This window comes from Pterocles gutturalis, unplaced genomic scaffold (assembly GCF_000699245.1).
Source record: "Pterocles gutturalis isolate BGI_N339 unplaced genomic scaffold, ASM69924v1 scaffold42582, whole genome shotgun sequence".
Classification (NCBI taxonomy): Eukaryota; Metazoa; Chordata; class Aves; order Pterocliformes; family Pteroclidae; genus Pterocles; species Pterocles gutturalis.
In genome coordinates, this window is record NW_010109283.1 from 3,138 (window position 1) to 18,704 (window position 15,567).

General features: G+C 37.8%; 1 protein-coding gene across 1 annotated transcript; it reads right to left on the reverse strand.

The window, feature by feature from the left end:
• Positions 1-1,864: 1,864 nt before the first annotated feature.
• On the reverse strand, positions 1,865-13,289 carry LOC104460702 (fibrillin-2-like; the record flags this gene model as incomplete). The annotated part of the gene is made up of 9 exons (XM_010072920.1): positions 1,865-2,398; positions 4,802-4,961; positions 5,659-5,890; positions 7,620-7,739; positions 9,390-9,518; positions 10,179-10,295; positions 10,447-10,569; positions 12,274-12,399; positions 13,083-13,289. Coding segments are annotated over 9 exons (1,589 nt in total), but the record flags the coding sequence as incomplete, so codon positions are not given.
• Between the last annotated feature and the right edge of the window lie 2,278 nt (positions 13,290-15,567).

Here is a 15,567-nt window from a genome sequence, read left to right on the forward strand (position 1 = left end):
GTATGTAAAGTACCTTCATTGATGGTCTTAGCAGATTTTTGCTCTTCAGATTGGATGGAGATTTTACACTCCTACTCTTAAATGTGTGGGGATTTTTTTTAGAGCTTAATTATCAAACTTAAATCGTGATGGTCCTTCAGCCCTCATTACATGGATAAGCAAAACCTTCTGCAAGGCCAGCCCATGTGAACCTAATTTATGACAGATTTTGAAAGAGTTGAGGCAGTTTTAACTTTGTAAGAACAGTTTAATTCCTGTGTTTCAGCTCTGTCATGATTGAGAAACTAAGCCAGCAAGTTCTGTATGACCTTAAATGTGAGGGAAGAAGAGTTTGTACCATACCAGCTCCGTTTTCTGCTCTGAAATCCTTCAGATTTACAATTAGATGCTTATTTTGTGTAAAGAACATAGATATTTCAAAGAAAAAAACTACCCAAAATAAGCTTTATTGCAAGAAAAGTGTGGTCCTACTGATACAGACCTTCAAACAAAACTTTTTTTATTATAAACATTTGATTAAAAATGCACAGTTTTTTTTTCTTTTCAAAATCCCCAAACTCAAAAAAATAAAATAAAAGAAAAATCACTGAGTATAAATTGATATAATCTTTGGTCAGCACCGATATGCAACTGAAACAATCCAGGAGTCAGTATGTTCTTTGGCTATTTTCACATATGAGATTCTGTTACATGACTAGTTACAGGCACGAACTGTCAAAAAAGCACTATTGAGACATACACTTAACACATAATGGAACGACATTTTTAAAAAACTACTAAAGTAAACTAAATGTCAACTCATTGTACAAACATCTTCCTTACAAAATTAGCTATGATAAAATGAGGCATACGGTGTGTTAACTACAGTATTAATGAAACTTCTAAAAAACAAATGGATTTCAAATACACATTTTCCTTGTCTGCAAAGCATAATTAATTTGCACATATGGCAGTCCTGATACAGCTCTCAGTTTTTAGTAAATGCACCATTAATTCAAGCCAGCATCAAACAGTATGAAACACCCTGCGTTCCCTTCAGAGAGAGACATTTTCTTCAGCTGCCTACAGTGATGCAAGTTTGTAGAGCACCCTTTCTGAGAATGAGGTGTGGTTGCACGTGTGGTTCCTTGAGGTTATTGGAAGGAAGTACAGTACAGTTTGGTTCTGCAATTCTAATCATATTAAAAGCAGTCAAGGTATTTTGCTACAGTGGCTGTGCCTCTTCTTCCATTATTTCATGTGGCTGATTCAGAATACAATCCTATTGCGCTGTTGTGAAATATGATCTCTGCAGAGACTGATATTGTAATTCTTGTCCTTTAAAGCGCTTTTTTATCTTTTTTTTTGAATAGTCAAGTATTGCAAGAGCACTTTAGAATATTCAGAAGATGTACTACAGTGCTCTTTCAGCTCTGATACATTTAAAAATTACATATATACTATTTGGATGACTGGCCCAAATACAAAAGGAAACATCTTTCAAACCTATTTTTCTTTAATTAAGAAAGTACCTCTAAAATGCTATAGCTCAAATTTATAAATCTGAAGAAAAACAAGAAGTTTCCCTTTTTGTTTACATAATTTGTTATTTTCTCCATATATTACTGCATTAAAAATAAATAAACTTTTTTTTTGTTTTGTTTTAATTAGGAACTATAGCAAAATACCCAAAGTGTTACAGACTGCTAACAGGAAAAAAATAACTAACATTTTTGTGCCATTTAGTGCCATATGATGACTTCTTGAACTTCAGCTTTTTAATATACTTTAAATTGAGGTTATATAAAAGATACAGTAACCATTATCGCCATTGTAATAAAAGTTTTGGTGGTGGCAGAGTTTAAGTTACCCACCTGCAAAGGCAGTTCTGCAGTCTTGGCAGGATAGAAAGAAAGAGGTCTTCCCCTCTATTCCTCCCCTGAAAGTCAGTGACAGGGTCAAAGCCCTTGAAAAGCAGATATGCTCAGGTGGGTAGACAGGTGAACAGAAGTGACTGAAGAACTGGACTCAGTCTGGAAGATGGCTAGTAGAGGTCTACCCACAGCCTCATTCTGAGAGCTTCCCCAAGCTCTCCTGTGAGGTAGTTGTCCTCATTGCTGTCTTCCAGTTTCTTTAGCTCCTTGTTCTTATATAGAGGAATGCTAGTGATTTCCAGTGCATGAGTTCCAGGCACTGACTTTTTCTTTACTGTGTGCAAATAACTCAGTCCATCCCTCTGGTGGATTCGAAAGATGCCATCATTATTGCCATGTGAGATGATGTAGCGCACATGGTTGGTAAGGGGCTCAATGGCTGGCATGAGTTCTAGGATGTGCTCCTTGTTGTCAAGCCTGGAAATGTTGATTCTCATCTTCAAAGGACTATCCATGTCTAGACTTTCCAAGCTAATCTGCTCGATCTAAAGTAAAGGGGGAAAGACTGCTTAGAGCAGAGGAGAAACAGATATTCACTTGCATTGAGAGAAGAATAATATCTGATTATTAACAGTTTCTGCATTTGTCAAAATCTGTCTGTGAAAGAAGCAATTGTAAATCCTTTCCACCTGGGAGAACTGTTTGATTCCATACAATAAATACACAAAAATCTTAATGGCTTTTCACACAGGCTTAACAAGATAATTAAAGTTACAGTGTCAGGTCGACACAGGGGGTTCAGATTCCAGATTCTTTTCAGAATCTGTTTAATGTCATGCTTGCAAAAAGTCCATGTAAAGAAGAGACCTGTTTACTACTGCAATAAAGACTGAACATGAGGCACAGTCTTGTTCTTATGATCAAATTCAGTGAGGAATATTACAGAAACATATACACAACACTATGGGAATTCTCCGAAACTTCTGTTAAAACTGTTTTAAGGAATCCTGGTTTCTAAAAACAAGCAGGACTAGCATTTGGTAATGAGGAAGTACAGTGTTTATAAAAGAAATTTGAGTAAGGAGAGAACTGCTGTATTTGTCTCCTACAGAAAGGGCTATTATGTCACTTTGTCCAATTACATGCTATTTGGACCACTGAAAGGAGTGTGGAAAAAAGCCCCAGCATTATTTTTCAGACAGATCAGTCATGGGTTCTTTTTTTAATCTGAGCTTCAGTATAGTTATGCTGCAGGTGTGAATCTGTCCAGAGGCCTTTGGTGTGAATACAATTGGGGGTGGGAGTTGAGAAAGAGTGCATCCCTAGGAAAGCCATCTAACAAGCAACAGCTTCTACAAAAATACATAGGCTGCAGTCTTCTTTAGGAAACCTGATACCAAGTGAGGTACTTAGCCAACATGTCAAGATCCTTTCCCACTTGCAAAGATAACAAAGTATTTCTCTGGCTGAGGGAATTCCAATCACATGTGAGTACATAAGTTTACTAATATGTCATATAATTAAAAACACATGGTAAGAACAAAGAAAATTTGTGGACAGGAGCAAGTGCTGTAATGTTTTAAATACCATGCCCCACAGATGTCATTAGTGGTCAGATTTTTTTTTCTTTTTTTCACATAGTTTTATGGATGTGAAACCTTTCACTTTTACTGGTCAGCTAGTTCTAGTACTAGAAACTAGAAAAGGTTAATGCTATTAAAAAGTAACGGCAAGACATAATTATGAACTAGATATGAAATTAACTATGCAAAAGAAAAAATGCTTTTCAAAACTTCCATGTATTTATGTGGTGGGCTGACCACAGAATTTAGACTGGAACAGGTCCAGTGGGAGTGGTGGCAGTGAGGGAAAAGGGATGTTTGTGGGAAGTGTGGATGTGAGTGAGGAAATCAAACATTTGGATTTTAGGTGCTAACTCTATATCCTTTAGAACAGAAATTGTAGGATTACTGGCTTCTTTAGAAACTTTGCCAATACAAGAACTGGCTTTGATGGTACCATGCAAAGTAGTCTGTATTAAGGCTGGAGCTTCTGGATTGTTTTATGTCCTTACCATTTTAGAAGGGAGACTTGTTTCCCCATTCTTTAAATGTAACTTGTGTGGCTAGCACAACTTACCATTTTAGTTGAGGGTTTGCATTTTGCCTGTTTGCATTACACAGCTCTTGTACTACTGAAGGAAAATCTATGTGTGTCCCCACCTCTAAGTCAACTCAAGTTTCCCATTACTGTAGATTTCAAGACCAGAGCTAATGCTACATAACAACACCCTTTCATACAGATAATGCAGGTAACAGACTCTTTCAACTTTTGAAAAAAAGTGTCTAAAAGATATCTATAGTAGAGCTGCCCTTTCATGAGTATCCCATAACTTATTTTTATAAGCCCACAAAATGCAGTAAGAAAAAAATTTTCTGAAGTGTAATTCTCTAATGCCCTCAGCAATTCTGCAAATATCGGACTTAAGTGTGTCAGCTAGGTCACAGACTCTAGTTTCTCACAATTGTGAGCAACCATGGAAAAGACATTTACACTAAAATAATCTGCAAGAAGATCTGTTTAGCTGTCCCAGACCATAAAATGTCCAATCTCCTCATGATACCAGAGTAGACTGCAGACATGACCAGTTTCCTAGCTCTCTATAATTTTAGGATAATTATTTCCCTGAATACATTTTGAGGAACTAGACCACATCTCACACTACAAAGGATTCTTTACAAGCTTTAAAAATTTAATCTGTTCATAGCTGTTGATGTCTTTCTGATTGTCACATTGTTCCCGCCAATAGGACCCAAGTGTGAAAACTTCTGAGGCAGGGGAAAAAGATTTTCACCATTGAATGTGGCCTCCATTTACAGGTAGTTGAGTATGGTATCTCTGAAAATACCTCAAGATATATTCTAGTGTTTATTTATCCTGGTACGTACAGTGTCATTAGCACTTCTCTTCTTCCTGTTGTCTTTTTTGGAATAGCCATTGATCTTGCACTCATAACATGCTTCAGGGGACAAAGCATTCTCTTCATCAGCATTTCCATCCAGTGGCAGGTACTGGCCTTTGTTAAATCCCATCCCTGAGACACAGTGGCTGTTGAGTAAAAACATCTGGCTTAGTTACTTCTTGCAGTTTTATGAACTGTCTTGTTAAATGGAAACTGAGTGTACGTCATCTGTACTACGGTGCAAATGTGGGTCCTTTTCCTTTCCCTTCCCTCAGCAGGAGGTCTGTGCCTTAATTTTTTTCATGCTATTATGGCAGACTGAATGAAATACAACCACTGGCTGAAGGCCTATAAGCTTTTCTAATTTTCATTTACAAGTTTTACAATGAAACAGAACAAAACCAGCCTGCCCCAAACTTTGGAACTAAAGAATTTAGCCATTGTACCAGAACAATGTTAATTTGTGTTTAATGTTCTGGGTTATCAGTAGGGCTTAAAACCCATAATTATCTCAGTACAAATGGTACCTATCATCATGCAGTAACAGTCCCCATTGAACAGGTTTGGGAAGAAGTTCTTGTGCTGATACTGGGGGAGAAAGCAGAACTCATTGACGCTAATGATGAACTAATAATGTTGCTTATATACTAGATTTAAAATAAGTGTCATGTTGCAGGTACAGATCTGTCTTTTTTCCTAGCTTATGGATCTTGTGTGCAAAGGGAGTAGAAAGGATGACTTAGTAGCCTATCCTTCATTTGCACCTCTGCTCTTCAGTCTGACTAGGGTATAGCCTTCTGAAAATGTCTTTGATGAATGACTAGATTGTGTGGAGATACTCACCCTTGTCCCACTCTGTAATAGCCAGGTGGACAGCCACAAAGATAACCACCTTCAGTGTTGGAACAACCATAATTGCAGGGGTTCTTGACAGAAGAACACTCATTCACATCATGGCATGCACTGGAGAATTGGTCATACGAAAATCCAGATGGGCAGGCACACTTGTAACTTCCAAGTGTGTTGTAGCAAGAAGCAGAGCCACACATGTTTGGATTGGAGCATTCATTTTCATCTAGTAAGCAAATGAAAGTATATTGTTATCTTCGACAGACATCATGCAGGCATAATGTAGGTAACAAATCAGAATATCTGGAAGTCCTAGGTCTCTGCTACATCCTTGACCTCATTACCCTGTAAAGACTTGGTCTCTGAAGAAAAATTACATTGGCAAAGGTCCTAAACACATATATCTGGGCTGTAAAGGTCTTTTAGGATACTGTTACTGTTAACCTTATATTGACTCAGTGCTCCCCTCTCCTTCAAGGTATGTCTCCTGTTTTACTTAGGGCTGCTCTTTCCTCTGGCAGGGTACAGTCCTACCATATAAGGTCGACAGAGGAGAAATGAGGTGGAACTCCAGTCATACTCCAACCAAGATAGTGTTCCTGGGCACCTAGCAATGGGGTGAAGTTAGCACACACTTCAGGTAGTAGAAACCTGCAGGCTCTGTGAGGGGAAAAGCAATCTAAACAGCCATCCAGAATGAAAGAGAAAAGGAAGTCTTGTCTTCACCAGGTGAGAGATGAATTAAGATACAGAGAAGATCTGGTCAGTGTGACCGATTTGGCTGCGGGCTACATTGCGAAAAACAAGTGAGGAAAGTAGCTTATTGTATGGAAGATCATGCTTTTGATAGCTGGGACGAGCTGCTTATTTTATTTATCTTACCAAGGTAGTGTTTCCCTGTAGGTGGTTTCCTTTCCAATACCATTAGTGCATGCTTTAACAGTCTTGCCTGCAGTTACTAGGAGACATTCTTTTGAGGACTATCTATAATATTCAGAGACTGTAGCTTTCACTCCCACCCCAGTCCTTTGCTTTCTTTGATGTAGAGCAGTATTAAGTGAGGTGTGATGACAGTGGTTGCAAGTTCAAAAAAACTACCTGGTATGCTACTTAATGTAAAATGGATATAATAAACTAATTTATATGTCTAGGATCAGAACAGTAAGGTCAGACTATAAGAAATGTATGCAGTGCTCAGAGCCATCCTTTGATTATGATACCCTTGACAGAGAACCATGAAAGCAAACCTGAAAAGGTAATCATGTTGTGCCTTGTGAATAGCACAGGTTAGGGTTGTTTGGGTGTGTGTTGGTTTATTAAAAAAAAAATTCCCACATTTAATTTGGTATGAGAGTTAGCTTAGTTCATGAAACACAGAAATGATGGATGAGCTAAACGTACAACAAAACTGCTGAGCTGATTAATTTGTCCCTGTTCCCTGCCCAAAGAACTAATGTTGCCCTTAAGAATGTATTTGGAAGTAGCAAACCCTTAATGATGAAGTTGATGTTTGTTCTTTCCATTCACTATAGATGCTATTCTGTAGTATTGCTAATGATGGTGAGTGATTCTTACTGATGAAAGGTGGGATATTTTTTCCTTCTTTTTTTTTTTCCCCACACCAGAGGTATTTACATTGGTGCTTTCAAGAATTCAATGAACATCTTTCCACATTTCTAAGAAGGAGATTTTTCTGAAGACAAGGGAGTCAGAATTTAGGCCTTACTAGGAAAACTTCTTATCACACAAGAGTTTCAACAAGATGAATGTGTTTTCTTGTTAGCTTAAGTCATTAATTTATGCTGGGAGTAATAATTGCGTGGAAGGAGGGGGAGAGAGGAAAAAAAGATTTGTGTCTTTGTCCTGCCAATTCTTGTCCTTGCCTGGCAGTTGCCACTATAAACACCATGACACCTTTGCTGTTTAAATGTATTCTGTTCTGTTTGTTTCCTTACCAACACATTGATTCCATTGGTAATGCTGAATATATCCTTGTGGGCATCCACATCTGTATCCACCCAGGATGTTTTGACAGCCGTGCTGGCACCTATGGTTTCCATCACATTCATCCACATCTTTGCAATCAGGAGAGAAGTAGAACATAAAAGAACACAAGATTATACACGTTGCCAAATACATAATAATTGGAACACCAGTATTTATGACAGAGGAGTACTGCTGTAAGATGGAAGCACCATTCAGATTAGTCTTTTGGAAATCCTGAAAGTCAATTAACATAGTGTTCTTTCTATCAATAATCTGATTGGAGCTTTTGAGCCTTTACATTACTCATATTTGGAGAAGAAAAACTATTCCTGGTAATTCCACATGATGTCGCTTTGATGTATTGTTTAGAATTTGAATTTTTTTTATTTCAGTTTTCAAACCAACTAGTAAGGACTAAGCTTTCAGTTTCCTGGAACATGCTGAAGTGTTTCAATATGAGGAATACATGACAAATTTGGATGTCAGTCCTTACCTCTGCAATTAAAAAGAAAAAGTAATCTAAAAAGTCTCTGAGGTATGTGTAAATAAACGACAAAGACACAAAGAAAAAACAAAATGTAAAAACTCAGTAATTTGAAATAGTGTCTGCTATACAAAATAAGTAGATTGTAAGCAGCCTGATGTGTAGGTACATTAGGCAGTTCTAGTAGAAAATAAAAAATTATGCATGATATCACAGATTCTAAGTTACATTCTAGTTGTCCACAGTTTGAAACAGATTTAATGGAATTGTGATGTCCCAGAGCCTGCAGTGCAGAAAACCATCATGCTGGGAACTGAAATCTGTCATTTTATCAGTAATGGTATATAGAACAGTTCTGATGTAGTAGTCATATACCTATCTTGTGAATGCTTTGATATGTATAATTTAGTGTTTTGTTTCACAAAGGCTGGCTAAAGTACACAATAAGCACGTATCTACTGTAAGAGAGTAAAGTAATCTGACAAGAGAGAATTCTTTCTAAAACTTCTGGCTGTGTATATTCTGCACTGTTACTCTAGAATTAGGTTCTAAATATAAATTCATGATTTGAATGCTGTATCAAGGTACCTTACCTTTTTAGCTGTCATAAATTTGTGCACATATACCTTTGCATTTCTGATTCTCAGCAGCCAGATGGCCTAGTATTGCCTTTTAAGTTCTTCTTTGCTCAATATCTGAGGCTGACTGAAGAGTCTGGAGCTCTCAGATAGAGATTTCCTGACTGGGACTCCCTTTTGGGCCAACAGAGAGAGATGAAGCTCAACAATATAATTTTTATTTTAACTGCAGTGAATTACCCTTCTGAATGTGTATCTCTGTGGTAGAAGACTTAAAGTATGGAATTTAGAATCTAATCTTAGATACCCTCGGGTAGATGATTATGATTAGCTGAAACAAAAAATGTACAATGATTCTGTTTAGACTGCATGCAAATGAAAAAGAAGAAACAAATAGAGTTTTAGGTGCATAAACCTACGTGAAGTTGAAATGGCAGCCTGGAAACAGCTGTTCAGCTAAAAAGTCACTTTTTATTCTGATCTGTGTAAAGATCACTCAGGCAGCATGTTCTTACATACAATTATGCCTAAAATTACTCAAATACAGCCCTATTTCTTTTTGGTATTTACTTTTACTATGTCTGCTGCTCTGTTGTATCTGTCTTTGACATCACAGTATTCACTAGACACAGAAGTAAGGATTTGCACCATAAAAAAAATTGACGTTCACTAGTTACCTTCACAGTTTAATCCAGTAGAATCCAGAGAAAATCCTCTTTGACATTCACATGTAAAACTTCCAGGGGTGTTTTGGCAAATTCCTTTTGATCCACAAAGTGATGGCTGAGAACCACATTCATTGTTATCTTAAAAATGCAGAAGAGAGAAGAAGGTTGGTATGCCTTGTGGCATCATTTTAGACATGTTCATATAACAGTTCTTAAGAGGCTGAAATCCACAAAGGCGCAAGAGTTTATTTTGAAAATGTGGCTTTTCATATTTAAATGTCAGTTGACCTGACAACTCATGCAAAGCTATGAGCAATTAATAAATTGGAAGTGCAAGTCATACTTCAATTATGAATGTGAAAGATCCAGCTATGGTATGTAATTGCTGACAGTGGAAAAATGCTGTGCTTCTCTATTAGCTGAACTAAAATAGTTTCAGTTGTCAAGATTCATACATATGCTTGAGATCTAAAGACATCTGTATCTACTAAAAAAGAAAATGTATTCTGTTTCTGTTTAGCTACATTTTAAATCAGGTTTCCTTTGTCTCCATGTGGTTATACTTAAAATATACTAACATGTATTAAATATGTACAACTGCTTGCTAAGCAAGAAAATACAAATGGTGGATAGATGGATTTTTCTTTAGCTATAATTCTTGCTTTTCAAAATCTATTTTCTGGACTGTTGACATTGCTCTCTATTGTTACTGTTTATACAAAGCAAAAGAAACAAATGAGAATCCAGAATATTGTTTTTAAAGAAAAACTAATGCAAGAAAACTAATGTTTTTCTTACCAATACAAGCTGTGTGATGTTGTGTAAAACCAGGCGGACATTTGCATGTGAAGCCTCCAAGGGTGTTGACACAGAGAAACTGACAATTGTGTTGTTTGGTTTGACATTCATCAAGATCTGAAAGTAAGACATGATGTTGTCTTAAGAAAAGTCAACAAAAAAAGAGGTACATTTAGTCTAACTTGATAAAAATATCACACTTCAAAACTATTTGCTTTTAAGTCAAGCTGCAACAAAACTGAAAATTACTGTGTGTAACTTTTTTTACCTTTACACGTCTTTCCATCTTCTTGAAGGATGTAGCCCCGAGGACATGAGCACTGATAGCTCCCTTCTGAGTTCTTGCAGATAAAATTGCATGGTTTAGGAGACTGGGAGCACTCATCAAGATCTAAAGAGAGAAACTGTTGACTATCTGTTGTACTGATTTCTTTGATTGTCTTTGAAACAGCACTATATTTAAGAGAAAAATGTTTACAGAAAAAGTCCCTGACTTACATTTTTTCAGAGTTCCTGTTTCTTTCTCTATGGATGTGTTGCTGTGGAGTTTCTATGGAGTCACCACTACGGTGACAAACGAAGTGTCTTGAAAGAGTAATTAATAATAGAGTGACAGTGGCATTAATATTTTCATCTAAGGACTAAGTATTTCTTTTGGGGCATACTATGGTATACTTATATGTGTTAACCAACAGGTAAGTGGGGAAAATGTAAACCATGAAGTAATGAGCTGGTTTGTAAGTCAGAACAGTTATACAGCTGAAACGCATTTCAGTGCTCATTCTACTGCAGGAATATTGCCAGTACAGCTTGTTTCTTGATTTCCCCAAATGCAATAACAAAACCAGAAATACATATTAGGAAAAGAAAGACAGAAGAGATAAAAGAGATAAAGAGATGTCGTGGGTTAAAGACTGCTTAAAGTTAACTCTGTGAGGTTTTTTTTTCTCCTTCTTCTTCATAAACAGCTAGCAAGAGGCTGTGTTTTGGATTTACGCTCAGAGGAGCTGATAAGAGAATAATGTTTTGCTCTGCTGCCAAGGTCAGCAGACGAGCAAAGAGGCATAGCCGCTTGCTAGCTGGGATTTGCTCTTAGGTTAAGATTGAGAACCAGACTGACCAATGTTTTATTCCATATCATGCACATCATGCCCAGTATATAGGTAAGAATACCCGGAAGAGTGCTCTCTTTTGCCTCCGCTCCGCTTTTTGGTTTCGGTGCTTTCTCCTGGCTCCGCATTGCTCTCTTCCAAGGCCTTCGCCCCCCGCCCCCGCACACACACCCTGGTCAGCTCTCTCTCTCTCAGCCTGGGATTACCGAATCATTATCTCCGTTCCTTGAGTTTCGGGATCCTCCCTCTCTGGGGAGATCGTTATCTGTGGCCAGGTGGTCGTTTTCCCCCCTCCGGTCTGGGACGCTGGGGCTGTTATCTCCAATCTATGAGTGCCTCCAGGGCACTCACCACCCCCCCCATTTGGCGGAATCGTGAGTGTAGTTCTGGGGATCGTTAGCTAGGGCCAGGTGGTCGTTTTCCCCCCACTCCGGTTAGCTCTCAGTGTGGGACACTGGGACTGTTATCTCTGTTCTGTGAGCGCCTCTGGGAGCGGTGCACCCCCCCCGTCTGGGGAATCGTGAGTGTAATTCTGGAATTGTTAGCGAGCAACAGGCTGAGCCTTTGGTCATCGAGTTGGGGGGGCAGTATCATTGTGTGTCACTCATTCTTCCCCCTCTGCTGGAATTGCTGGCCCGGAGCGGTCTGGGTCTTTGGTTATCGGGGGAGGGGCAGTGTCACTGTGTATCACTCATTTGTATATTTGTATATAGTATTGTTTTTAATATTATTGTAGTTTATTTATTAAATTGTCCTGATCTCAACCCACGAGTCCTTTTTACCATTTAACCCTTTTATTCTCTCCCCTATCATTCGGTGGGGGTGGGAATTGTGTGAGCGGGTGTGTGTGTGGCTTGGCCCCGGGCCAAGGGCTAACCCACCACAAGAGAAAAAACTGCTTTGATACAAAGGTTTACAGAGTTTGATACATCATTACCTACCAGTTTAAAAAAATATGTGAGGATTAAGATACTGAATCTTACCAATACAAGATGTGCCACTTATGTCAGTGGTATAGCCAACTTTGCAAAAGCATCGGAAGGAGCCCATAGTGTTAATACACTGTCCATTTCTACACAGGTTTGGCATGACCTTACATTCATCAATATCTGTACAGAAAATAGAAAACAATTCATCTTTTAGTTTTAAATTCAACTTTTTCTTCTCCTTTTTTGCACAGTTCCTCATCGTAATGCTTCTGATAGGAACTTTGCCCTTTCTTTCTCTTTAAAAATGGATCTGAATTCAAAGTCAAACATCCTTCAAACTTTCATTATTGTTGTTTGAATCAAAACCTTCCTACTATTTCATTGAGTAATCAAGTTCCAGTTTTGCTAACCCATAGAAGTGAATTTTCTTATGGCCAGTTAAATGATGTAAAAAAATTGTCACCACAGTTTAAAAATGTATGTTAGCTTCTGCTTCCTGTGTGGAAATAGTAACTGCAAAGCATTCAGTGAGACTGTTATTAGAACAACTGTTGTTGCCTTTGCTATGCATGCAATTTGTCAGCATACAAAAGCTTTGGGGTCATTTCTAGCTTTTAGTTACTGGTTGGTACCTCCTGTTTAACATCCCAACCCTGAAAACTCTGCACAGCTGTGAGTATTCTAGTTGTAGCTACTGTTTAAAGGTGTTTTTAATTTCTGGTCTCTCAGCAGCATTTGAAAAATCAAACTCTGTTATTTCACAGGAAATTCCTTGAAGGAACTTCAAAGAGAATTCTGCATTGTCTTAAATATGTGAGCACATTCTTTTCCCCTTTTATGCCTCTTCTCATCCATGCAAATACCTCTTCCATCTGTAGTATAGCCTGGTCCATGTGGACACAGTTTCTTATACTGGGTGGTTCCAGGAAGCGGACAGAGCTCACACTGGTTACCCCAGCCCCGGCCTCCATCACAGCAGCACTCAGATTTAGTGACAAGATTCCGGCTGCTTGAAGCCATCTGACACATTGTCTGTAAAACTTCGGCAAAGCAAAACCCTTCGCGATTATCTGTAAGGATGAGGTAGAGAGATCAAGAAAGAGCAGGAGATAAACATCTGATCCATTAAGCATCTGATGTATTATTCTGACTGACTGTCAACACATGTAAGCACTAGAAGATTATTAGCAACTGGTCTGTGGAATCTATTCTGATTTAGCCTTCCAGATTTGTTATGTCTTCTGATTATCTGCTGCTATTCCAAGTGTACTCCAGACATCCCTAAAGTTCAGTACCCACATGAGTTGTATATGAGTTTTACTTCTAGGAAAGTTGTGCCCTGGGGCATATCTAGTGAGCTTGCTTGATAGTAAAACAGGCCGCAGGCCAAACTGGGCTTCTACTTGAGCTGCCTACGGTTGACTTGTATTTGAATGAGTTACCGGAAGTGGGGTTTGTTTGTGTGTTTCATTGGCCAAAATAGTATGTCAGATCATCTGTAATTATCCTGATGTGGTTTAAATGACAAAATCCTTGGCGCTTAAAAGTGTCTATGCAACTCAGTACTTTTTCAGTGGCAACCCTAGTTTTTGTTGGAAGGGGACCAAAGGAAAAAAAAAGATTTTTATGGCCCTAGTGTTGATCTGTCCTGTTCTCTTTGCTTTAATCTTTCAACCTTTTGGTTAATACCTGTCAATCATCTAAGAGGAGGAAAACTTCAGAATCATTAAACTCCTACAAGTTTCCTTCAAACAGGCAACTGAGTAGAGCAGAGATCCCAGCTTCCAGTGCTAATGGAAACTCTAAATTTTGCAGAGATTATATCTTCCAAATAGGCTATGTCACCTGTCTTATTTGTTAATTAAAATTGAGATACTGTCCACTATGGTCCGACAGATACTTGTGTTTAAATGAAAGATTTTATTTTTTTTTCTCTTAAAGCTAAAAGTTGAAATCCTTCAGATCCCTCAGAATGTGTACATATATCAACAACCCAGCTGACCTTCTCTTTTACAAGCATGAGGTGTAGAATCTGTACATGTCTTACATGAACCAGGTAAAATGTGAACTTTGGCTGTAGGCAAAACTTACTTTGGGTGCCCAGTCACTTAACTGTTTACATCACATAAAGCTGTCCTCACTGGAAGTGTCAGTTTTGTGAGACAGCATGTTTGCTGTAGTAATTTTCAAGACCTGGCAGATTTCTGTTCTCCTGTATAGGTATATTGTCCAGTTCTTCATGCAGATTATGACTTGAAGAACATATAATGCTTTGTCCTGAATTTCAGATGTGGAATAAATTTTAATGTGACCAGAATATAAAGGTTTGCACAATACATTTAAAATAATGTAATTAAGACTTAATGTTTGTGCTTTGATTCTGGAGAATTTCTTTGTTTCTGCCAGACTAATTTTTCATTGTAATTTCCGACCCAAGAAACTCTAAAGGAAGAGCAGCAATGAGCAAACTAACCCAAAGCATATTTTTCAGAAAATAATAAGAAAATCATATATTAAATATAAGAAAGCAATAATGACCTCCAAGCAGGGTATTTCCTTGGCATTAATGACTGGCTGGGGTTTATACAGTGTGGCATCCTCTTCCCATCTGGTCTTAATCTCTAGGAAATACCCTGTACTTCCAATGTTATTGCTTTGCCATGAAGTCAGCACAATACTGATGACAATTTACAGGGAGCTGGTTTATAGGAATTGCGTAAGATAATATGTAAGTATTTTTTATGCAAGATTACTAATAAATACTCATATAGTTTCAGTATTGTAAAACACTGTGAAGTATCTACACCTCAACACTGCTCATGAAAAAGTAAGGTTTTGCAGCTCTGTTTGTTTTCTAAAATGGGAAGAATTAATTTTATAGTGCAAATGACAAGTCTGAGCATATTGAAAAGGAAATACAGGTTGACAAATATAAAACCCTTCACCAGCACTTAATGTGCAGGCCTGCCTCAAAACTTTTTAACGTATCTTGCAGATTTCTGGTGAAATCCTAGTATTTTGTATTCATAGTCACTGTCTGAATTAAAGATACAGAAAATTCAGATGCCTAGTTGCACTATTGTGATACTTAGAGATCGCATTCTGACTATTCAAACACTTAGATTTTGCTCTGCATTCCGGTTTTTGATCCATCTATGGTAACTAAAATTTGCTGATTCTTTAAAAATACCTGTATTTTGTCTGGATAGTGTTGCTCAGCACCATATTTATGTCCTTTGGAATTTAGACTCTTCTATACGAGTCTCCTGATTGCTAGACTCAGCTGACTTTCTCAACATGCTCCTCATTTCTATCATTATTTAATATATCATATAATTTTTAATTAAT